The sequence below is a fragment of the Thamnophis sirtalis genome, unplaced genomic scaffold, assembly GCF_051295495.1.
Source record: "Thamnophis sirtalis isolate CommonGarterSnake01/CBP01778 unplaced genomic scaffold, rThaSir2_p1.2 scaffold_5, whole genome shotgun sequence".
NCBI lineage: Eukaryota > Metazoa > Chordata > Lepidosauria > Squamata > Natricidae > Thamnophis > Thamnophis sirtalis.
In genome coordinates, this window is record NW_028261385.1 from 22826518 (window position 1) to 22852905 (window position 26388).

Consider the following 26388-nt stretch of genomic DNA (forward strand, 5'->3'; position numbering starts at 1 on the left):
CCTCCTTTTTTCTCTTCCTTCCTCCTTCCATTCTTTATACGATATAAAATTCAATGAGGGTGAAACACACCAAATCTGGCAAAGCTGCCTTGCACCAACCTGGCCTGCCCATAGAATAGCAGCCACTTTGAGACACATAAACCTGGTCTGAACATATTGCATCACAAAGATTTGCAAAGATCACATTTGCAAAAAGGAACATTTCTTGTAGTAAATACATTTTATAAACAATTTAAAAGTAAAAATCCCCCCCCCAAATAATAAAAGAAATCCTTAAAAACCATTGTTAAGTATTACACCAGCAATAATTTATACTGTCACCATTTCAAACTATCATCAGAAATACGAATCTGTTGCCAAACATCAACATTTTGATCGCGTAACCATGAGGATGCCACAACGGTCGCTAAGTGTGAAAATGGTCGCTAAGTGTGAAAAATGGTCATCAGTCACTTTTTTCAATGCCATTGTATCTTCCTGATTATTAAAAGTGCAAATTCACTCAGTGTCAATCATGACTCCTGAGTCCATTTCAAAGTATTGTGCATAGAAATTTTAAAAATGGCTTGTTTCAATTTATTTTGGATAGAATCTTTTTTTAAATAGTCTAAGACAATTTAAAAAAAGAATCAACACAGAATACCACTATTTTAAAAAATCATATGCACAATAAATAAAATATTATTTTAAAATACATTGAGCCTATACTCCTTACAGTAAATGACTCATCTGGAAACAAGCCAATAGCATTTTTTGTGCTTTCAAATTTACAGATGTTCCAAAATCAGCTTAAAGTCCAAATATTTAAAGACCACCCCCCTCAAAGCTATCTTACCAGAGCTTTAAATATCTTCTGGGGAGGCCCTGTAATCCCATTCATGACAAAGGTAGGGCTTTCTCAGGAGGAAGGTTTCAGTGCCCATCCTTTGGAAACCTCCTCCAGAGCAGGGAGCCCTAACCTGCTGTCCATTCAGGAAGGCTGTACAAATTATTCTGTCTTCTGGAGCCATTGGGATTTAATATGGTTTTATCACTGGATTTTCTTTTTATTGTTTTTGTGGAATTGTTACAATGATTTTATAATAATATAATTTTATTTGGCATTTTTGTTGCTGTAAACTGCTGAAAGCCCCTGATAGAATACAAATTATTTAATAATAAATTTAAAAAGCTGGGTGCAAGATATGAAAACACTGCAAACTATTGTTCAAGATAATTTGATACCTGTTGCTCTGGTCTTTAATGCAATTCTTGCTTAAGGCAAAGCCCTCCCCCGAAAAAATGCTTCTGCCGGGCTGCAAGAGCCACGTGGAAGTTGTCTGCACAGCTGAAAAAAGGACTGTTTGCTGGGCTGGGAGGAGGAGACAGCCCCCTGCCTTCTCCCCCTTTGGCTTTGCGGAGTTCACAGCCAGCAGGGGGGGGGGGCAAGTCTGGATGGAAGTTCTCTGCACGACCGGCAGCCGCTTTTTCCTCCCGAGTAAAATTTTTACTCGGGAGTAAATTTTACTCCCGAGTAAAATTTTTACTCAGTAGTAAGTAAAATTTACTCCCGAGTAAAAATTTTTACAAAACATGATTTATTTTACTCACCACCAGTAAGCGCAGCTGCAACCCCAACAAGAAAGACAAAATAAAATGGAGACTCCATGCGTGCTCAGCTAAGGAGTCCAGCCAATCAGTGAGCTGGTTGGCCAGCTCACTGATTGGCTGGAGTCCAGCCAATCAACTCAGTGAGCGGCAGGCTGGGCTGGCTTAAATTTGTAGGTAGCATAGAACAGAACGATGAGCCAGCCCAGCAGCTGATGGGCGGGAGCTGCCAGCACCAAAAAAAGCGTGCCTTTTAAAAAAGCGGGCGGGATGCGGGAAAATGCATCAAAAAGCGGGGGTGTCACGCCAAAAGCGTTATGTCTGGTCACCTTAAGGGAGAGAGAGTAGGTAGGAAGGTAGATAAAGGGAGAGAGAGTGTGTGTAGGTAGGTAGATAGGTAGAGGGATAGAGAGAGAAATAGAAAGAGATAGAGAAATGCAGTAGATAGGTAGGGAAAGGGAGAGAGAGTAGTTAGGTAGATAAAGGGATAGAGAGAGAAAGAGAAATACAGAGAGAGATTCAGTAGGTAGGTAGGGAGAGTGAGTGTGTAGGTAGGTAGTTAGAGTGATAGAGAAAGAGAAAAATACAGTAGATGGGTAGGTAGGTAGGTAGGGAGAGTAGTTAGTTAGGTAGGTAGGTAGGTAGATAAAGGGGTATTTGTAGAGAGAAATAGAGATAGAGAAATACAGTAGGTAGGTAGAGAATGTGTGTAGGTAGGTAAGTAGGTAGAGGGATAGAGAGAGAGAAATAGAGATAGAGAGAAATACAGTAGATAGGTAGGTGTTTCTGCTGGCACAGCACTTGATCAATGTAATTCTCATCAATCAGTTAAAGAGCTTTCCAAAAGGAAAAAAAAAGTTTTTGCACTCTGCAAACCTCCCCAAAACAGCCTGTTCCCCCTCCCCCAAAAGGCATGAATAGCCTTGGGGGGGCTTGCAGAGTGCTCGGGGGGGGGGAATGAGCAAAAAAATGGCCCTTTTTTTGCAAAAACGGGCCTGTTTTTGTCAAAAAAATTTGCATGCATAGCCTTATGGAGGCTTATAGAGTGCTGCTGGGGGCTGGGGGGCAAAAATGACCCATTTTGTGCTCGTTTCTGCCCTCCCCATCCACCAGAGCTCTCTGAAAGCCTCCATAAGGGTATGTACAGCCATTTTGGTGAAGGGACGGGACTTCAGGAGGCAAAAAATACTGTATTCGGTGTATAAGACGCACCCAGATTTACAGCCTCTTTGAGGAAAAAAGATGTGTCTTATACTCTGAAAAATACGGTAGTAATTAGTACTGTATCTTTCGGATTGTAAGATGCACCAAGATTTTGAAGAGGTAAATTAAAAAAAAAAAGATTTTTGCTCTCCCTGTCCCCCAGGAGCACTCTGCAAGCCTCCCAAACCCTCTGCACTCCCTATTTTTTGAGTGAAAAGTGTTTCTGGGGGCTGGGGAGGCCAAAAATGAGCAAAAAACAGGGTGTACAGAGGGTTTGGAAGGCCCGTAGAGTGCTCCTAGGGGGACGGGGAAGGCAAAAACAAACAAAAAATGGCCCATGAGCAAAAAAATGGACCTTCCCCCCCAAAAAAAACAGGGTGTGCAGAGAGTTTTGGAGGCCTGTAGAGTGCTCTTGGGAGCTTGGGAGGACAAAAACAGTTTTTGTGAAAAATGGGTCTGTTTTCACATGTTTTTGCCCTCCCCAGTTCACAGGAGCATTTTGCAGGCCCCCCCAAACCTTCTGCACGTCCATTTTTGCAAAGGGGATGGGGTTTTGGGAGGCAAAAAATGCTGTATTCAGTGTCTAAGACGCACCCAGTTTTACACCCTCTTTTTTGGGGGAAAAAGTTATGTCTTATACTCTGAAAAATACGGTAATTAGTAATTACTAAATTGGTAATACTAATATTGCATACTTGAAAGTATTAAGTCTGAAATTATTCTAACCAGGGAGAGGCAGTGCCTTGGATGACTGGGCTCTGTGAATAAGATGAGGAGTCTCTAAATGTGATGCATAAATAAATATAAAATAAAGAGATTTAAAGGGATAAAACCAGCACCTTTCATTGGACATGTAGGCAATACAGCTCATGGAATAGAAGTACTGTGTTCTCTCTATGCACACATTATTGCCCGCACCACTGCACTCTGCATCAGCTGAGGTTTCCACACACTCTTCAAGGGCAGGCTCATAAAGAGCACATTACAACATCCAATTGAGAGGTGACTAGGTTGTGACTGTGAGTGGAGCCTCCCTCCCCCATGTGGGTGTGATTGGCATACAACACAAAGCTGTGCATAGGCCTTCCTAAATATGATTGCCACCTGCCTTTTAAGCAAGAGTTGCGAGTCCAAAAAGAAAACCAAATGGTGCGTTGGGCTTGCCTGGGACAATGCAATGCCATCCAAAATCATGGATGGCATAGTCCTAGAAGTGGCAGGCCCCCAAACCACACAATCTTGCCAGAGTTCCACTGAAAGTTTGTTGTGGCCCGCCAGCAGCCAGCAGAGCTAGCAGCAGAGTTGGACAGTGAGGAGGCTGGGGAGGAACATGGGCCAGTCCTGAGGACTGAGGAAAGCTCAGATGAGGGCCCTGCGTCAGAGGCAGAGAGGGAGCTAGACAGCAGTGAGGCAGAGGAATATCTGGAGCCTGTTCCCAGTGTGCGCATGTGCAGAGCTGCCAGAAGACAAGAACAACTAAGAAATCAGGGTCGACTTAAGAGCAAAGCCACACCTTGGAGGCAATTGGCCCCTCCCATAGAAAACAAAAGAGGAACCAACGGGGAGTGGGCTTTTGCAGGAAACAATTTGTTCATTCGGTGGGTTCAAGAGTGGAAAGTTGTGTGTGACTTTAAGAGACTCTGTGCAAAGTTTGCGTTGCCCTGCATTTGGAAACTAGTTATGTGGCAGCACTCCAAACAAGATAAGGTGCATGTGGATAAATATTTCTCTGAAAGACTGTTTGCTAAGCCCTGCTGACTGTGAATGAAAGGAATTCAGTATCATGTAAATAAAAGAGGTTTTGGGACCAAGACTTTGCTTCTTGCTTTCTAAGGAAGCCTGGGTCAGAACTTGCCTTTTCCCATCCAGATACTCACATCCTCCAGGCAGAGAGTAAAATAGTCATGACATCATTTAATTCATAAGGGCAGATATGTACAATTGGGTAACATCAACAAACCAATGATCACCCAGTGGCCATGTGTGTTTGTGTGTGTGTGTGTGTGTTTTTGTGTGTTCACCTTCAGGTCAGTTTTTGACTCTTGCAGTTTTCTTGGCAAGATTTTTTAGAAGTATTTTTCCATCTGCCTCCTTCAAAGAGTGAGTGTCTCAAGGTCACCCAGCTGGGTTTGTGCCCAAGCAGGGACTAGAACCCAGAGTCTCTTGGTTCTAGCTGGTCTTTAACTACTACACCAAACTAGTGGTGGGTTGCAAGCAGTATGCCCCGGTACGGGCATATCAGAGCCTGCCCGGACCACTGGATAGTGTTCCAGTACGGTACTCTGGAGGGCCCACCTAAGCTCCTTACTGGTCTTTTAAATCTTCGGCGCTTCCATGCACGGCGCATACAATGTCTATATGATGCTCCACTGAGAAGCTGGAATGTCGCAGAGGCTCACGGAGGCGCTAAGATGTATGTGCGCACTGCGTGTGAGCATGTGGATGCCACTGGGAGCGTTCCAACCATACCAGTTGGAATGGGATCCAGAATCCACTACTGCACCAAACTGTCCAAAATGTGACACAATTGTTAATTGTTTCATTGGATCAGTTAAGAGTTAGCTCACCTGAGCTTTCAGTTCTACAACCCAGTCCCATCATTTTCATTTTTGACCCATTTAAGGAACTCAAATACTGTTCAGATTCTTGTTGCTGCTTCATTATTTGGGTCTCAGAGCAACCTTAGAATATGTTATCCCATTTCATTTATCACAGCTTTTCTCCTAATAGGAAGATGATCTATCAATTGTGTTTGGGAAACAAGGCATTTTGTGTTCCCACCTTTATTTGCCAATTGTAATATGTGTATGCCTTGCCATTGCTTTTTTTCCCCATTAAAATTTCTGGGTCACCTGAACCAATAGCAAAAATAACCCCACTGATTTTTTTTCTATGTATAAATTCAGCTTTCAGTTGTGTTTTGCTGTTCCCCATCTCTCCTGCATTGACTTTTTCTTATTTATATTCTATGGTTGCCCCGTTGAGTATAATCTACTAACAGCCATTGCAAAAGCCTTATCATCTTATTCCACATATATCTATATGGATATTCCATACAATTTTCCTACCTTTTAAAAAAACTTTCTAGTTCAAGATCTGCTTTAGCTGTAACTATGTTGTTAACTATGGATAAATATACCTTAGTAGTATGGGAACCATCCCATACTTATATATACCAATATAAGTTTAAATATTATGTCCAAATAGGATTTATTTGCTCCATAAGTGTGATGGGATATGTACCTGCAGGAGCAGAAGTGAGATTTGTAGCTTTCTCAGAAAGAGCCTGGATCATGAGAGTGAGAAGTCCTCAGCTGGAAGGGAGGTGTTTGTTTGTTTGTTTGTTTGTTTGTGTGTGTGTGTGATGGGGAGGAGGAAGGTTCATATCTAGAATCTCTCAGGATAACTTCAGTTTGGCAAGATTCTGTCTATTAGTTGTAGGTCAATAAAGGATTGGATTTGTTTGGATCTGCCTCATCTCTGGGCTTGGGCCTGACATCAATCTTGCCAACCTCTTCCCATCTCTCTCTCCCATTCAGCTCAGGACTATGTAGTGTCTTGAACTTGGTTTCTTGCTGTGAAAGCTCTGAGTTGGCCAAATCTTCCTGTTCTGCTGCTGCAGGTGCATGTTCCATTACAATGGGCTTCTACACTGATGCTAGCATGTAAGGTGAAGAAACCTTTCTATTAAAAAACATATTACTACAAGCCACAGTGGCGTAGTGGTTAGAATGCAGTACTGCAGGCTACTTCTGCTGCCTGCCGGCTGCCTGCCTGCAATTTGGCAGTTCGAATCTCACCAGGCTCCAGGTTGACTCAGCCTTCCAACTTTCCAAGGTTGGTAAAATGAGGACCCAGATTGTTGTGGGTAATACGCTGACTCTGTAAACCACTTAGAGAGGGCTGTAAAGCAGTATATAATCTAAGTGCTATTGCTAAGTGCTAAGACTCTACTTAGATGCTTAGTTGGTAAAAGAACAGGATCAACAGCTATAAGCACTCAAGAGGGGATACCCTCATTTTCAACTGTTCGGTTGTTTTGTACTGTAAATTCATAATCCACACAAAACTTCGAGTTACATACCAACTCACTGGATCAATAGCACCATCCACTGGCATTCAGTGGCTGCTTATATTTTAGAGAAATTAAAAATCCCGGTTTCATTAAATCATTCTACTTAATAGTTCATCTGATCACTAAACTGAAATTAGTCCACCAGGCAGGTGTTCTTCCATATACAAGTAAAGAAAATATTTAATCATCAAACATTTCCTCTGAGTGCCAATTTGAAATGAAGTTACATTTAATTGCCAGAACACCCGAGTACTTTTTACAGTGTAACACAGTCCAGAAGTAGTTTCTGTATTTTCAGTCTGAGACAATCACATATACAGAGAGATTTGTATTACAGGAATGTGCAATAGAGTATTATACAGAGCTGAATGGATCACTGGAGACTTGGTATTTTTTAGGAAGTAGATTACCATGTTGCGTTCACCTAAACATTTAAACATGGATACCATTTCAAGTTCATATTGGTAAATGCTGTACTGGAGAGATACCCAGCTGTTAACAATAGCTTTGTCCAACTTATTGCTTATTAAACCAATTGTTTAAAGAGTGAATCATCAGCCTCTAGCAATATCATAATTAATAGACACGAATACCATTTTGTTCAGACTAGTTGTTCAAAGTACAATTGCTTTCCAGTTTAATAACTTATGTTAAAACTCACTTATCCGTATTTGTATCTACCTTTTTGGGGGGCACTGATTCCAAAAACAAGAATTTTACCAGAGACCAATCCATAACAAAATATGTTCTAGGAAAACAGCATTTCATATCTTGGACAAGATACCATCAAAGATGTCTCAATTTGCATAATTTAGAGCTAGCAATTCCATTTTTAGAACTCACCAGTTAGGAGTAATATAATATTTGCCCATTTCATAATTTAAATATTCTTTCACCTTGACATTTGGGTGGGCCATACATAGAGTGCTAGAATTTTTTTAATTGTAGTAATATTGGTAGGAAAACTCTACAATAGCACTGGATTATTATTTTTTATGTTCTTGGCAACTCAGTGCTGCTGACATCATGGTCTTCCCTTGTGCAGAAGTGAGTACAAATCTGTGTGTCTTTGTCCATAACGAACCATTCATTTCTCTTTCATTTTTCACATTTAGTGCTTCTAAGCATTGATGAAAATGGAAAGTGAGGGAATAAGAGACACCATAGAGTGTTTTCTTCCATCCACACGAGCTAAAAATTACCACCAGTTCCAGTTTGGTCTCAAGCAAATTGCTTCCTTAGCTTAAGAAGGTCCAAGGTCTTAACTTGAATGAGGCAGATAATGCAGACTGAAGACAGTAATCTCAGTGTCCAGTTGTTTCTTGCATCTGTTTGACCCAACAATCCAGTTATAGTTTTGCCAATAACACCCACTTGTCGTGAAGAGAAATGAGATGGATTATGAACATCTCAGAGCTGCATTCCATAACACTTGTTTTCTTTTCACATTTGGTGGGCTGTGGGAAACAAATTTTATTAAAAAGGTGACTACCTGGATGTATAGACAAGTATTGCTTTTGTTTTGTTTAACTGCGGAGTACTTTAGAATTATATTTAGAATATAATGCCCATGAACATCTGGATATCTCACTGTATTCCAAAAGAATACTTGCAACATTTATAATTAAGTAATATACAGCAGTCATATGAAATTGTCAAATAAATCTATCTATCTATCTATCTATCTATCTATCTATCTATCTATCTATCTATCTATCTATCTATCTATCATCTATCATCTATCATCTATCATCTATCATCTATCAATCTATCAATCTATCTATCTATCTATCTATCTATCTATCTATCTATCTATCTATCTATCTATCTATCTATCTATCTATAAATGGCTCTTTTTGTGTGTGTATGCGTGTCTGTGTGTGTGAGTTCCAGTATAACTCTGGAATGCATTGAGCAATTTCAACCAAACTTGGTACACAGATGACTTACTCTCTGGAAACAACTGTGGAGGTAAGACATCCAAAAAACCCCTAGGAGTATGTGTTCTGTTATGATATAGCCTGTTGTGCCTTCAAATGGCTTCTACTGTACTGCCGTAAAATGACTTATATTGTATAGCATGGTGGAGTTCCCATGGTAGTGCTTCACAGTACTCTACAAGGGAGCTCCCTATGCTAAGGGGGAAAATCCAACATTAGAAATTACATTTTGTCTGGACATTTCCCCTTTATAAATAAATACCTGGACAATTATGGGTTATCAGCTAGTCTTAAATAAAATCTCATTCATGTTCAAAGGAGAACACTGAAATTTAGAAATCTTGTGTAAGAGAATCTTATATTCTCACAAAAATTTAGATTTGTTTTTTTAAAAAAATTGTTTCAATTTAAGGAGACTCCGGCTGCCATCAGCCAAAAGCCCATGTTGATATATCAGGCCTTAAAACGTTGCTGACTATTCAGTTGAGTTCAGATGGGTTTTTCAAAACCAAAATTAAATAGGATTGCCACTACATTAAGTAAATTAAATATATCAATTTAAATTAAATACATTGTTAAGATCCATTAAGTACATTAAAGTTGGGACACCTTGCCGTGCTGAAGCTAACACCTTAGGAACAACAGCTATGGCTTTGGTTTATTCCACAGCTGAATATTGTGCCAGCATGTGGCTTAACAGCACCCACACCCAAATGGCCAGTGGCCAATTGCACCGAACAATGCATATCATTTCTGGCACATTGCATCCCACTTCTGTGCAATGGTTACCAGTACTTAGCAATATCATACCTCTCCATATTAGAAGACAACGAGCTCTTGATCGGCTGAAATCAAGGATGCTTAACAACACAACCTTCCCTATTCACCAGGACAATGCATAGCCCACTACAAGATTTAAATAGGCCAGCATAAAAGTAAAAGGTAAATGTTCCTCTCACACATACGTGCTAGTCGTTCCCGACTCTAGGGGGCAGTGCTCATCTCTGTTTCAAAGCCGAAGAGCCAGCGCTGTCTGAAGACGTCTCCCTGGTCATGTAGCCTTCCCACCAAAGGTGGTTCCTATTTTTCTACTTGCATTTTTACATGCTTTTGAACTACTAGGTTGGAAGAACCTGGGACAAGTAACAAGAGCTCACTCCACTACGCGGTGGTAGGGATTCGAACCACCAACCTTTCTGATTGACAAGCTCAGTGTCTTAGCTACTGAGGCACAGCATCCAGCATAATAAACCACTATTCATTTAACATCTGCCTAATTTAACCCCGAGAATGCCTGGAGAGAGGAATGGTCCAGAATACCTCCTTATGGCCTGACCCTACCTCCCTCTGTCTGGATGAATTAGATATGATACTGGAAGAAGTTCCTCTGTCTTGTATCAGTGGGAATGGAAAGATTACCCTTGAAGTGATTGTGGTGCCAATATGCAAACCATTAACCATATTGTGCAAGATTGCCCAGGATGTGTGTTCTTTGGTTTCCTAGAAGATCTGCATGAAGGAATGCCGGAACCGATCAGCTGGATATCTGAACTGGACATCCCATTATGAGGCCACTGCCTTTTTCCCATAGAAGTTTTGAATACAATTATATGGATTATGTGCATATGTTTATTTCTCATCTGTCATATTCTAATCATATGCTAAGTAGTAATAACTACATTAAGTATCACTTACCAACCTAATTTATGCAAATGGGTTTCCAAAAGGGTCATTACAAGGAACAGAAGACAATTGCTGTTGTTGAGCTGTAATCTGGAGACAAGGAAAAAAAATCACCATGATTTGAAGATATTTTTGCAGACAAACATTTTGCCAAGCCAAAGGTACATTGAACACTCCTATATTTTTAGAATTTTTTGACATACAGAAGCAAAATTAAGCACTACTTTTCTAGCAGCTAATGTTACCACCGTATACTTTTCAGGGGAAAACTAAGCATAATAATTACATGTTACAAAATTGAAATGTAGATTTCTTGCAAAGATGAAAGACAAGCAATTTAGGCATTTTGACACCTTGAAAAACTGTAGGACATGGAGGATTTCAAAATATTTGCCACAATAGCTTGGTCTCTTCAGGCCCAAAACTTACCCAGTTTAATGGCTCATTTAGTTCAGCACCAAGGAAGTCTGTACAGTCTACCTACATTTAGCCCATTTTAAATACACCCAACTTACTAGTTGTGGATCAAAGGTAGCTTGAGAATTATTCATACTTCTAAAATTATCATTTTTAGGAAAAACGAACCAAGAAGGCTTTCCTGAAATATGTCTCATTAAAAGTAAAGGTAAAGGTAAAAGTTCTCTTGGCACACATGTGTTAGTTGTTCCCAACTCTAAGAGGTGGTGTTCATCTCCGTTTCAAAGCCAAAGAGCCAGCACTGTCTGAAGACGTCTCCATGGTCATGTGGCTGGAACAGAACGCTGTTACCTTCCCACCAAAAGTGGTCCCTATTTTTCTACTTTCAATTTTACATGCTTTTGAACTCCTAGGTTGACAGAAGTTGAGACAAGTAACAGGAGCTCACTCTGTTATGTGGCGCTAGGGATTCAAACTGCTGAACTGCCGACATTTCTGATCTACAAGCTCAGCGTCTTAGCCTCTGGGCCACAGCATCCGTTTCATTAAAAGTATCTGTAGCTTTTTCCAATATTATCAGCTTATTAGATATTAACAAATAAGTATGAATTCTATTTTTTCCACCCATCTGTCTACTATGGATTTTCTTCTACAAGAGTAACTGACACAGAGAAATGTTATGTTGGATTACGTAACTAAATCTGGCTTGGAAAATGTGGTGGGCCAACTTTTGATTAACTTTAAAGTCTCTTAGGCCATTAAAAGGAGTGCCTTTCTCTGTAAAGGGTCGCCTATGTGAATCAGAACTTTGTTTTTAAGGTACACTAAGAAGAACATGGGACACGGTGGCTCAGTGGCTAAGACACTGAGCTTGTTGATCAGAAAGGTCAGCAGTTCAATGCCCCCTAGAGCTGGAAACAACTAGCACATATGTGTGGGGAACCTTCAGAATAAAGTCTTTCTACTTTACTGGGAACCCCCCCCCTCCAATTCTGGCTCCTCCCAATTAGAGGCCACAGCTTTGTTATTCAGTTTAACAGCTTATAGGAGCCCACTTTTTTTTCCACTTGAGAGAAAACACTGGATTGTAGCTATATGTAATATTTCTTGTTGTCTTTTCACACAACATTCTAAACTAGGCTAACGTGGACTTTGTGGTTTAACTTTTTATGGCAATCCAGGCATCGTCTTAATATTTGCGTATACTGGACCACTGAGTAAAGCCATAATACCATCTATTTATTTGAGCACAAAGTTTCTATTATGTTCATTTTTCTGCATGTAAAAATGGAGTCCGGATACTTACTAAACCTTGTGAGGGAGCAGCAAAAGGATCCATCTTGAAAGGATTCTCAAAGCGGTCTTCAACAGGCTTGGAAATAAGTGGGGCAGCATTTAACCTCAGACCAGGCTTCAGAGGCCCTATGTTGAACAAAGGATCACTCTTCAACGTATCCAAATGACATTATTAAAGGTTTGCCAGGAGGTTTATTATGTAGCAAAGAAGTACATGTTTGGCATCAAACATGAACTTCACAGGAAACAGCACCCAAATTGAGGATACCTCCACAAGAACAATACATAATGTGTTTCTGCGCACTCCCTGTCAAGGCTAGCTAAGCAACCAACATCGCATACTGTACAGGCATGATCCCCAGATTTCGTGCAACCAACACAAATCAACTTTGGAGTCAGGGACCTAGTTGTTTTATTTTGTTGCACAGTGTTAGTGTCAGCCTTTTAAGTTAGTCCAGACAGGAAACCAAAATAATGTGTGCTAACCCTATATTTACTTCTCCCCTCCCTTGTCTTTATTAAGAGAACTAGGGAGGGTCTCTTCTGACATTATTTCTTCACTCCTGTTCTTTTTATGGGCTGGGATATCATTTTGCTGATCATTGCCCTTGCTTTGGCTCTTCCCTCCTGTCTCTCAAGGTTATTCTCACAGCCTACTTACAATTGCCCTGAAGCTTTCATTTTGATTTCCCTGAACTGGCTTATTATCACAAGCTTTTGAAAAAGAAAATCCCGATGGACTTTCCTAGTATTGTAAAATAAAGAATGTGACATTCTTTAGCAAGTCAGGAATTATAGAATGGAAGGTGGCTTTGTGGATGAAGACGAGAGACTTGTGCTGCCTCAGGAAAGCAGCCATGTTTCTTTCTGACTTTAACAAATCTCCTGGTGTCAATTCAAAGCTGTAATCTATTTGATTATAGTTGCATCACATTTGTTGTCAATCCAAGACAGCATATACAACACCCTTCTTCACCTAGTAGTCAACAACTCCCAGAATTCTGAGCAGTGACTGGGGAATTCTGAGTATTGAACTCTACAGGTTTCCATAGATTGAGAACACTGGTATATTATAGAGTTCTAAAGTTCTCTACTGAGGCACCGATTACCTCAGACTTAGTTAAATTGAAAAGTAAAGTCCGATGCATCACATGCCACCGCATACCACAATTTCTGCATCAGTCACTTAGCTAATATAAGAGAAATGGCTTATTCAAGGCCACTCAATAAATCTATGGTCAAGAAGAGGTTTGATATAGAACTAGAACAGAGGTGGACTTCAGCAGGTTCTCACCAGTTCTGGAGAACTGGTAGCAGAAATTTATGGTAAATACCACCTCTGACTGCAACCGCCCCCATCTATTCTCTGCCTCCGGAGTCCCAGCTGATTGGGAGGGAATGGGGATTTTGCAGTATCCTTCCCCTGGAGTGGGGAGGGAATGGAGGTTTTACAGTATCCTTTCCCTGCCATGCCTACCAAGCCATGCCCACAGAGTAAAAATTTTTGAATCCCACCACTGAACTAGAAGGTTATTTAATGAGACCAATGAGATCGTGGTCAGCCACATCTTCAGGAACCTCTATTTTGTTACCTAGTTGTTGCTGTTCTGCTCTCCGGGCAGGCACAGCAGGTGGTTTCGTCAGCTGGAAGTCTTTGAACATCTCCTTGACATCTTTTATCTCTTTATCACCCAGAGGATCTAAAGCAGTAAAGGCATCGCTTTCCTTTTTTACACTGCACTCCTTCTGTGGTGCAGTTCTAGGAGGCAACTGAGGAGGAGGGCTAGTAGATGACATGGAGGACAACATAGTTGGAGGGTGAGATGCCAGAGAAGGTGGAAACATGTTGATATGGAAAGGGTTCCCACTAGTAGGAGGCTGTGCCCATGCATTGGATGAAGAAACACACACAGATTGACTCCAGGGATCAGGAGCTGGAGTCTGGCCTGGAGCTGGCTGGCCCCAACCAGGTGCTTGTTGAGGAGCACCGAAACCGAGAGATGGTGCAAATTTCACTGGCTGAGCACTCAGAGCAGTTCCAGGAAACACTGGGGTTGGCTGACCGAAGGCCGTAGACTGGGGGCCCCATGCTGGTGTTGGGGATGCTGATGTAGGCAGGCCACCTGGGGAAGAATAAAACGACTCATTTAATAAACTCATCAACTAAAAAAATCCCCATTATCAATATGATTTCATAAATGTCGACCATAAGGTAAAGGTTCCCCTCGCACATAAATACTAGTTGTTCCCAACTCTAGAGGGCGGTGCTCATCTCCGTTTCAAAGCTGAAGAGCCAGTGCTGTCGAAAGGCGTCACCATGGTCATGTGGCTGGCATGACTCAATGCATACAAGGCACACGGAATGCTGTTATCTTCCCATCAAAGGTGGTCCCTATTTTTCTATTTGCATTTTTACGTGCTTTCAAACCGCTAGGTTGGAAGGAACTGGGACAAGTAACAGGAGCTCACCCCGTTATGCAGCACTAGGGATTCAAACTGCTAACCTTTCTGATCGACAAGCTCAGCGTCTTAGCCACTGAGCCACCACGTCCCTTGACATATTTCACCACAATTAACCAATCTACTGCTTACCTCGCAAACCCCCTTTTTAATGGGTTTGCATAACACCCTGGACCATAAAGTAAGAAGACGTGCATGAATTCAATATACTCAGCCAATATGTAGTTAGGTTTGTGTTTCGCAATCTTTACCAACCTAGTCCAGGTATGGGAGCTGCTGTAGGAGGATTGGTTTTGAAGAGGTCTAGTGGGTTAGTTGGCACACCGGAAGGCTGTCCTGCTGTAGTCAGAGTATGGGTTACAGAATATCCAGGAGCAAAAATATCAGGACCAAACAAGTCGCTGGCTGCATTCTAGAAAAAAATCAAACACCAGAGGGAGCCTTCATTAGAAAGGTTGCGGGTTATTCTGGCATAGAAAGACTGCTGTTATTTGGAGTTAAGGGTCTTCAATCGTGCTTTATGCTACCAGCACCCCAATCGGCTCAGCAGCATTGTGACATTCCAGCAGCAAAACCAAGCTAGAAATGTAAGAGGTGAGCGATCAACTCCCGGACAAAATGATTTCAGTTCATATTAAACAGGGTGGCATGCTTCAGAAAGCATCAGGTATAGAGGTGCAAAACATTAATACAAGCCTTATTCTCCTTTAACTGGGTAAAATCTTTTCTAAACATCTGAAAAACAACAAAGACTTTGCAACGTTTACAGTGGTGGCCTGCAGAGTTTTCATGTGCAACTTCCTGTAAATGATGGTGCAACATCAACCGCTAAGAGCATTTTATTGCAAAGAACAAATTTTGTGTCTTTTTGACAAGCAGTCTCTCTCTAACACAGAAGCATTGGGCTACACACAAACTGAATAAACAGCCTCCAAAGAGTGATGCCTGGGGAAGCAATTACTTTTGTATAGAAACTCAGAAGCATTTTTAAAATATATTCCTGAAGAAATGAACACAACTTTAATTGGTTAAATGCTAGCGTTGATGCCATTGCATGTCCAATGCAGGTACAGTCAAACCAGTTTGCAATAGAACAATAATTACCATATTTTTCGGAGTATAGGAAGCACTCCCCCCCCTAAAAGAGGCTGAAAATTTGGGTGCATCTTCCAAGCTTTTTTTCAGCCCCAATGAGATGCTAAAGAGTGAAGCAATCTTCTGTGCTTTGCCTGCTTTTCTAATTGCTTCTCTCTCCAATGATCAGCTGTGCTTTAGCTTTAGAAGCTGGTTTTTATCCCCAACCAGGGGATAAAAAGCACGCGTGCTCAAAACCAGCAAACCTATATGCTGAAGCTGACCAGACTAAGGACTCTAGCCAGATGAATACCTGGAAGGCAGATTTGTTTTCCTATTTTCCTCCCCAAAAACTAAGGTGCGCCTTATACTCCGGTGCGCCTTATACTCTGAAAAATATGGTAATCAGTGTAAGATAGTAAGCATTGGGACTAGGATTTGGGAAACTGAGTGAAACTATGATCCAATCAACCATAGAAAGTCATGGCCAAGTTGGTCTAAGCCCAATCTAGCTCTCAGGTAGCATGTGCTCAGCTCTTATAGGAAAGATAGGAAAGATGCTTTCCACGTGTAATAAAAATAAATAAACCTCAATGGAAAATGCCTTAATTTTAGAACACATGGACAGTCTCAACCAAAGTCTCAACTGGCAAACTGTTACACTTTTGATTAGGCCTGTCCAATCCATGGCCGCCACGAACCGCTAATAATGCGGCCCCCACAAGTTTGCAAACTTTTAACATTATTATATGATTTTATATACATTTACTATATTATATACTTTATTTGTGGGCCCAAAAAAATTCCTCTTCATTCAATGTGACCCAGGCAAGCCAAAAGGGTGGATACCCATGCTTTAGGATCAAGGCCACCTAAAAAATGCTAGGGAATTCTTGTAGCCTTGGCATTTAGACAAATCAATCATCAGTAGACAAATGGAGATAAACTGCATGCAGTTCAAAACAGAGAATAAAAAAAAAATCCAAGAAGGAAACAACCTATCAAAGACATTTCTGCAAAGACATTTCTTCCAGCAGCTAACACTCAGATAAGCAGTGATCAACACCAGACAAACAATTAAGCAGAAAACAATATTTTAATCAAAGAACCACTAAGAAGGAAACTAATCTCTCACTAAAATTGGCAGGGGAAACTATTATACACAGATAATAAACCTCACATTTACTCAAACTGATGACATTACCTAGTTGGTAATTACAAGCAAACAACCAAGAGAGAGCACCAAGAAGTCCGTAGTTCAAACCAGATTTACATTCTCATACATTTTCTTTTACTAGAAATAAACCCCAGCAGCACCTTTGGCCAACTTAAGCCAACTCATCAGTTGCACAATAAGGCATGTTTTGTCTGCCCAAATCTAACATCCAAACAGAAGCCTAATGGTAACAGACTTGGCCTATAAGACTTTTTTTCCCTGGGAGACAAAGTGTGGAATTTTGTATCTCAGAACTTCAGTAGGCTGAGTGTTGCAATATTTTATTATAACACAAAATGTTTTGCTCCAGGAAGATTTTGTTTTATTGAACTGATATGGGTCTAGTACAATGGACAAGCCTTGTAATCACTCAGTAGTTAATGCTAAAACTTACACATTTTTAAGATAGGTCTTTAACTGGGGGTATACCCTGAATGATCTGGCTCTAAGTCCAAAATCCAAAGCATAATCATTAGAATGGGGGGGGAAGCTATCTGTAGTCTGTCAATCAATCAGTCAATCAACCAATCAACCTATCTTTCCAAATAAAGAAAGAATAGGACAGGTTTGCATGTTCAACTATTCCTTCTTCAAAGATCAATTGTGCTTAATTTCAGATGGGTACATGCAGAGGGTATAAGCAAATATCCAGATTCAGGGAAGGTCATTCTGCATCTCCTCTGCAAGCAGGTTTTCATTTTTTTTAAATATTGGTTTTATTATTTATCTTATCTCTTCTTTTATTGGGGGGAGAAAAATCAGGGATGACATAAATCAGTTTTGGTTTTGAAGATTGTATTCCTTGTACCTCCAGTTCAGTGGTGGAATTCAGCCAGCTTGCACCACTTCGGGAGAACCAGTTGTTAACTTTCTGAGCAGTTTGGTTAACTGGTTGTTGGAAGAAATCATTAGGGCAGAGAACCAGTTGTTAAATTATTTGAATCCCACTACTCCTGCTCCAATTCATATACCTGTGTCTGGGCTGCTTTTGCCTCACAGAGTTGCAAAAAAAAATCAATCTAAAGTAGCCTGAATTGATGGTATTCAATCAACTCTCATGCACACTTCTAGTTTTAATCACCTGCTAGTTTTAATATACCTTCTTTAAAACATGAAAATGCTACATTCCTGAAAAATCTTTCAGTCCAAGCCTATAGTTGAGATGGTTCTCATTAGTACTAGACTGCTGGGGGTCTATTGTTCTTAATTAAGACAAGGTATGGCTTTCAGGTGGGTTAACCTGCACTAGGTTCAGTTTATATCAGAAAACCAGGGTTTAGGTATCTCCTTGACCTCACTTCCAGACCTTTGAGGTCGACTATATACATGGTTGATCATCCCATACCAGATTTTGCTACTTGAACTGTACAAGGAAAACACTTTGTTTCTTCCAAAACAATATGCTTAATGCATGCAATAACTAGTTCCAAGCGTCTTACTTACCCAAGATATAAATATATGGCAGCGTTAGGAGAAAGAAAGCAAGGTTAGGAAAGGATGATTCTACAGAGAAAATTTTAAGTTCACAGTGGCTGCAGCATTTACAGAGTGAAGGTAAGGAAAGCTTTCTTGCCAGCAGAGCTTTCAGGAAAAGAGGGAAAGAAGTTCCTTCACCTACTCCAAGTAGAAAACATGCATATTACCACTTTGTGCATGCCCCAACGTTCACCTGAACAGTCCTCCTTCCTCTTCCTGGCTTTGTACTTTGTGGAGGTGGGCTAATCGTGATGGAGTCTTGTGGCACTGACAGGTGGCTGCTATCAGAGTCTAGCCGTAACCCATTCAGCACAGGTGTTCCTTTGGGAGAGCTTTCTGCAAAGACACTCAAGGGGGATTTGGCCACGAAACCATTCTGTTCTCTCTCCGGCACCCCGTCGGATGTCTTCACCGCTAAATGTGCTGATTTACTTTCAAGCAGCCATTGGCTGGCCGGCATTTCCTGCTTGCTAGTCCGGTTGGAAATCTGATCAAACTCTTTCCCAAAGTAGTCTATGTCCCCATTCACACCACTGTTCTCCATCTTCTGACCGGAAGGTTTTAAAGAAGAATCAAGGGAAGGGGGTGACAATTGATCAGCTGGCCTGAAAGGATCGTCACGGAAAGGGTCAGGACTGGGGGTAGGAAAGAAGCTGAGGTTTGCAGAGAAAGCGTTTTCAGGCAAGAAAGGCGGCTGCAGCTTTGGCAATGGCAGGGAAGGCGTGATGTCGTTCAAGAAAAGGTCCTCCCCTGTGAGAGAAGTTGGAGGGGCCTCAATCTCAGAGTTTAAATCCACTAATAGGATCTCTTTTTCCTCCTCCTGTTAGGTTTGGGAAAGAAGACAGATTAGCACGTGGGCAAGTAGTCTCATGAGCTCTTGATTAAAAACAATGATAAGCAAGCAGATTTGAAATGGATTTTTTTTTAATATAGAAAATGTGCGTCTTTGACAGAAAGGCATTTTGCTGCTCTCCTTTTTTTTAAAAAACAATCACCCTACTGTGAAGTCATTGAGCCAGCTGTTCAACCTCAGTTGGGATTTATAATGGATAATAATACACCAAACCAATCATTGGTTGGGAAACATACATGGACCAGCGCCTGCCATATTTTTCAGAGTATAAGACGCTCAGGAGTATAAAACGCATCTTAGATTTTGGCAAGGAAAATAAGAAGAAAAAAAATTCTGCCTCTGCCTATCAGCATCCATGGTATTCAGCTGTCCCATGGTAACAAGGTCAGCCAATGAATAGGCATAGCAACTAAGTCAGCCAATGACGGCTATTTGGACTCTGAAATTTGCTGTGTGAGCAACAAGGAGACAGGAAGGAGACTGGCTTAGCTGAGAACTGAAAGTGAAACTGCTTGCGTTTTGCTTGTATTTACTGCTACCTTGGAAAACCTGCTTTTGGGAATGTATTGTATATTATTATTATTTTGAATCTTGCTGAATCAGTTACTGTGCTTTCTGAATGTGATTGCTGCTGCAAACTCTGACCACCCAAGCCAGATTCAGCACTTATTGCAGCCTGATTCAGCACAGCTGATTGGCGGGTGGATCAGACTGCTGGAATACCCCCGATCAGCTGTTCCAGGCTGCAGGGATTGCCACAGACCATCACTGCCTCCATGCTTCACGTTTTGGGCCTCTGGTGAGGGTGGGTGGGGCTACATTTGGTGTATAAGACGTACCCAAATTTTGACTCTCTTTTTTTGTGGGGGAGAAGGTGTGTCTTATACTCTGAAAAATATGGTAATCTCCTGTTTTATTTATTGAATGATCACATTTATAGGGCCATCCATCTCACAAAAAAGTGTCTTTGGACAGCACACAACAATTCACTAAAATAATAAATAAAAACAATCCTGATATCAACCGTTTTGGTAATTCTTTAACCACATGTTTTTCTTTCTATGACTTAAGCATAGGTTAAACATCAGAGTAGGCATCATTTATAGTTAGCATGAGCTACAAGCAAAATAACAATTAGACAAGACTTTAAATTCTCATTCATTCTAACAAGAAACGATGACTCTTCCAAACACAGACAGTAGACTGAGCCACCAAAAAGCCACAGTTTACAACAAGGAGCCATGAGTTTAGGTTGCTGAATGCATTTCCACATTCATCAACTGGATTGGCTTTATGTGTTGGGAAAACATTCCCACTGGAGATCACGATTATCCATACCTGATTATGTAACAGTGGTAGGAGGAGGAAGCTAGAAGGGCTTGTACCAAAAACAGCTCTGAATAGGCAATGTTGGATGTCATGACGACTTGCTCACAGCAGTGTGATCAAGAGCTTTCCAAATTCTAGCTAATTATCAAACCAAGTGCATCAAAGCAGTTTCTTTAAATAAACTCTGCTAAATGTTCCCATATCTCTTCCTCCAAGCTTCTTTCTTTCTTTCCTTTATTATAACCTTCTGGACTGCCAATGTGTTTCTGTACTATCATTAAGTTATCATTATTCCTCAAGCCAGCCAAAGGTATTTTATATGGAAACTCAACTTATGCTAGGCATTCTTCCTTCGATCCTGATCAATCCTTATACACAAAGCTATAAATCAGCCTCTGGCATAGATCAATAGTACAATCTGCAATTTGTTCATGGTCCCTCCATCAAGATCCTTTGAACAGAGGACTGTCTATAGAGGATCCCTTCATCATCCAGGCATGAAAGGAGAACATTGAAGAGGACTTTCAAAATGTTCCTGATTTTTGAGGTGGTAATCATTTACTACTCACTGTGGGACTGTTGAGGTCAGGAGGAGTAGACATGTCTCCAAATAGATCCATCTGGTCGACACCCTAAAGTACAAAGTTTGTAACAGTTAGGATTCCACACTTCAATCTATAAAAGTCCAAACAACAGCAGACACAGGAATGTTGGAAAAAACCCAAGCTGCTGTTGCATTAAGCTATGAGACAAACTAGCTACATCAGTTCAAAGTTTGTGGCAATAATGCGGCCCATTCTGGTTTAACCACTACTCAGAAGCCTATTAACCTGCTCTTCAAGTTAGAAAGTTCTACATACCAACTTTATTTTGCCAACTTGATCAGTAATTGCTTCATCATTACCATTCTGGAAGAAAATAAAAGTAAGTCAGGTTTAAGAAATCTATTGCTATGATCTCTGATATATAACTTGCCCCATAAGACACATCTTTCTTACCTCAGTTTTACTGGCCTCTTCATTCTGAAATAGAAGAATAAAAACTTGCATCAGGAATATTCATGTTGTTCAGTGTTTCTCAAACTTGGCAACTCTAGAACATGTGGACTTCAACACCCAGAATTCCCCAGCCAGCATCCTGGTTTCTTAAGTTGATTATACAGGTACCCTGTTTCACCGAAAATAAAAACCCCTGGATAATAAGCCCAATGGGGCTTTTAAGCACATGCGCTAAAATAATCCCTCCCCTGAAAATAAGCCCTTCCCTCCAAATATTGCAACACAGCAGCAGACATGAAGTGACCACATTCGCCACCTCCTGCACCTCAAAAATAATAAGACCAAGCACTTATTTTGGGGGTCAAAAATAAGACCCTGTCTTATTTTGGGGGAAACACAATAGTCCTCGACTTACAAGAGTTCATTTAGTGACTGAAATTACAACAGGACTGAAAAAAGTGACTTATGACTGTTTTTCAAACTGATTGTTGCAGCACCCCCCCCCGGTCATGTGATCAAAATTCGGACGCTTGGAAATTGACTCACATTTATGACTGTTGCAGTGTCCAGGGTCATATGATCCCCTTTTGCAATCTTCTGACAAGCAAAGTCAAGGGGAAAGCTGGATTCGCTTAACAAGCGTGTTACTAAATTAACAAGTACAGTGATACACTTACCAATTGTGGCAAGAAAGGTCATAAAATGGGACAAATTCACTTAATAAATGTCTCACTTGGTACAAATTTTGGGCTCAACTGTGGTCGTATGTCGAAGACTACCTGTATTGTGGGCACTGGTTTTTATATTATCTTGTGGTTGTTATTGTTTGTTTAAACAGTGTTTAGATATAAGCGTAATATCCAATATAATATTAGCACTATTATCATCGCCTATTTTAAAATTAAAGGCTGTATTCTGGGTACTGTGTGTGCTTTCTAGCAGCAAGCTATGGTTGCTATTGGACATGGACAGTGGAGCACTCTGGGGCACTCCAATCCAGGGGTGAAATTCAGCAAGTTCCGACAGGTTCTGGAGAACCAGTAGCAGAAATTTTGAGTAGTTCGGAGAACCGGCAAATACCACTTCTGACTGGCCCTGTCCCCATCTATTCTCTGCCTCCTGAGTCCCAGCTGATCTGGAGGGAATGGAGATTTTGAATAACCTTCTCCAGGAATGGGGAGGGAATGGGGATTTTGCAGTATCCTTCCCCTGCCACACCCACCAAGCCATGCCCACCGAACCGGTAATAAAAAAAAAAAAGAATTTCATCAGTGCTCCGATCAAAGAGGCCTCTCAAATCCCACCCTCCACCCAGACTGGCAGCAGTGCAACAAACATTCACTCTTTGCAAAAGGAAAGCATTTTCCTAAGTTTGAATGGCAGGCTGCTGAATCAATGAAATGCAGCTTTGTGGTTCTGCAGCCAATGAGAGCCCTGGGAGAGTCATAGCTCCTTCCCTCCCTTGCCAGTACAGTTGACAAAAGCCACTGCTGTCAATTGATGCACCACGTTTTGGCTACCAATTAAGAGCAAAGCACCACAGTATTTATGTGCAAGCAACATGCTTGGACTTTTATCCAAGCAAAGGGCCCCTTTGAAGATACTATACAACCCTATAATTAAATTGGAAGTTCAAGACGTAGCAAACATTTGGGAATCAACTGAAGCATTTTCCAGCTTTGTATCCAATTACAATGTTGTCTAAAATCTGTCAAGTCTACCATGAAGCAGCATTACCTTCTTCTTATCGTCCTCTTCTTTTTTCTTCATGTTATAGATTACTTGGAAGAGATCCTTCAGATCTACAACTAGAGGTTCAGCCTAAGAAAAGAGAGCCAATTTTGAGATGCATTTTCTAAAAAGCAGTGAATTCAAAGGCTGGCATTACAAGTTCTTTAAATGACAGATACATAGTTTCAAGAAATATAAATGATTGTGCTAAGCACCATCCAAGAAGAAAAGATTACCCCAGGCCTGGAGAACTAAGAGGAATTGTGTAGTCTCCCAGCTATTAATCAACTCTACAATTCTCTAGAGTCATCTTTCTTGGAGATCTAAGGAATAACGAACCTGGGCCATAATTCTGAGTCAGAATGAAGCACAGCTTTTGTTTCCAAATGTTGCTTCATTATGCATCTCATGTGCCCTCTGAATCCAATAAGTAGGATCACAAATCATTATTAATAGATCAATCCCATAGGAATTTCATTAGACATGACTGTCCAAAGAACATGTTTATGAATAGAGTACATTCAGGGAGAACCTGCAGCTGAGTCACAGAACTTATTGTAGACCAGAGATGGGCAATCTTTTTGGACTGGGGGAAGTGTCACATTTCCCTTTCTTGTATTGGCAATTGACAGCAAGGGACAGTAGCTTCTATTCCAATCAATCAGCTAAAGCTAAAGATTCCCCTCGCACATATGTGCTAGTTGTTCCCGACTCTAGGAGGTGGTGCTCATCTCTGTTTCAAAGTGGAAGAGTCAGCGCTGTCCGAAGACATCTCCGTGGTCATGTGGCCGGCATGATTAAATGCCAAAGGCGCACGGAACGCTGTTACCTTCCCACCAAAGGTAGTTCCTATTTTTCTACTTGCATTTTTACATGCTTTCGAACTACTAGGTTGGCAGAAGCTGGGACAAGTAACGGGAGCTCACTCCATTACGTAGCACTAGGGATTCGAAATGCCAAACTGCTGTCCTTTCTGATCGACAACTTCAGTGTCTTAGCCACTGAGCCACCACGTCCCTTATTCCAATCATTACTCTTGCATTATTATTCTCTTACTTGTTGTGATGTTTTGATGGCAAAGAACTGGTGTTGCCCTTCTCCTCCGCAGACATAGCCAAAGGCTCGGTTATCAGTCACATCTCGAGCAATGAAAGAGATTTTGTTGACTGGATGCTCATGTTCAATAACCTAGAATCAAACCAAGTGACATAGAAATAACCATGAATGGCATAACCCCTTGTCGAAGTAAGCAGAGCTCACGACAAGCAATTTGACAAGTTTGCATATCACGCTTAATTGTTTATCCCAGTTTTTCTCAAACTTGGCCAATTTAAGAGACACGGACTTCAGCTCCCAGAATTCTCCAGGCAGCATGGTTGACTGGGGAATTCTGGGAGTTGAAGTCCATACCTCTTAAAAAGGATAACCTGTTTTCTAATCAAGACTGCTGTCACTCTTATTCACTTTAGCTGATGTTCAATAGTTCCAAAACATTTTTTTTTACTCTGATGGATAAAACACTGAGTCACATATCACTGTTTAGGTAAAGGTTCTCTTTAAACATATATGCTAGTAGTTCCTGACTCAGGGACGGGGGGGGGGGGGCGGGGGCGGTGCTCATCTCCATTTCAAAGCCAAAGACCCAGCACTGTCCGAAGATGTCTCCATGGTTATGTGTCCGGCATGACTAAACACCAAAGGCACACAGAACGCTGTTACCCTCCCACCAAAGGTGGTTCCTATTTTTCTACTTGCATTTTTTACGTGCTTTCAAACTGCTAGGTTGGCAGAAGCTGGGACAAGTAAGGGGAGCTCACTCCATTACATGACACTAGAGATTCGAACCACTGAACATCCGACTTTCTGATCGACAAAGTCAGCATCTTAGCTACTGAGCCACCACGTCCCTCCATATCACTGTTTAACCTTAGTTTATTTGGCTGACTAAATCATACTTGACTGGGTCTATACATTATCCTAAGCAAAAATCCAATGAGCTGCATTATAGTCTAACATGTATTTTGAATTACTAGTACCAAAGATCGAGAAAGCTAAGTTCTCCTGAATAAGTCATATATGCCGATCATAGAACCAGAAATTCCATATACTGTTATGAGGGTCAAAAGTATCTTGTTTCCCTGAAAATAAGACCCCCCCGGATAATAAGCACTAAAATAAGCCCTCCCCTGAAAATATTGTAACACAGCAGCAGCCATGAGGTGACCACACTTGCCACCTCCTGCACTTCAAAAATAATAAGACCTCCCTGAAAATAAGGCCATGCGTTTATTTCAGGGGTCAAAAGAAAATAAGACCCTGTCTTATTTTCAGGGAAACACGGTATTTAATGTAAGAGAAGTTAAGTTTCAGTTTAGAACAAGGAATATAGGACAAGAAGTCAGATAGTGATTGAAGATGTTACAGTAGTTGCTTTTCCTTCGACCCATCAAAAGAAGTGATTCAATGTTAGTTCCTCATTTGCTGTTTGCAAATCAGAGCTAACCCAATTTTACAGGGTGATTCACAAAGTTCAGCAAGCGTTTGCAGGCAGGTAATGTTTTTAAAGTTAAGAACAGGATATACTTAATCCAGGTGCATAATTACTTTCTCCATTCTAACATGGCCATTTCACTTTATTGATGCAACTCCAGCTTCTGTTTAGATTAGAGGATCTCCAACCTTGGCAACTTTAAGATTTGTGGACTTCAACTCCCAGAATTCCTCAGCCAGCAAAGCTGGAATTCTGGGAGTTGAAGTCCACAAGTCTTAAAGTTGCCAAGGTTGGAGACCCCCTGATTTAGACACAATGCTTGAGAGTAATAAAGATGTAGAGTGAAAACTAACCTTCCCTTGTTTCAATAAGCAGGTAGGCCTCTAAACAGAATCGGATTCCCCTATTGGACATAGAACTCACCCCAGTCTTTTCATCCATGATCTTGATTCCAGCAAGAGAGATGTTCACCCATACTTTCTGCTTGTGCTGTCCCTGGGAACGGGCTGCAACTGCCATTCCCTAGTAATCAAAAGCCAGCATATTATATAAAATAATA

General features: G+C 41.0%; 1 protein-coding gene across 4 annotated transcripts in view; it reads right to left on the bottom strand.

The window, feature by feature from the left end:
- Nucleotides 1–7017: 7017 nt before the first annotated feature.
- DAB2 (DAB adaptor protein 2) overlaps nt 7018–26388 on the bottom strand; it is a 51250-nt gene continuing 31879 nt past the window's right edge. For 2 of the 4 annotated variants that reach the window (XM_087715447.1, XM_087715450.1), the window contains 12 exons: nt 26253–26351; nt 24395–24526; nt 23345–23428; nt 21608–21631; nt 21470–21517; nt 21179–21241; nt 18621–19247; nt 14917–15073; nt 13794–14324; nt 12212–12327; nt 10501–10578; nt 7018–8322 (listed from right to left, as the gene is read on the bottom strand). In XM_087715447.1, coding sequence (XP_087571573.1) covers nt 10510–10578; nt 12212–12327; nt 13794–14324; nt 14917–15073; nt 18621–19247; nt 21179–21241; nt 21470–21517; nt 21608–21631; nt 23345–23428; nt 24395–24526; nt 26253–26351 — 1950 coding nt within the window. In that variant the 3' untranslated portion in view covers nt 7018–8322; nt 10501–10509. The remainder of the gene's footprint in view (nt 8323–10500; nt 10579–12211; nt 12328–13793; nt 14325–14916; nt 15074–18620; nt 19248–21178; nt 21242–21469; nt 21518–21607; nt 21632–23344; nt 23429–24394; nt 24527–26252; nt 26352–26388) is intronic. The other 2 variants (XM_087715449.1, XM_087715451.1) reach the window with 2 other exon arrangements.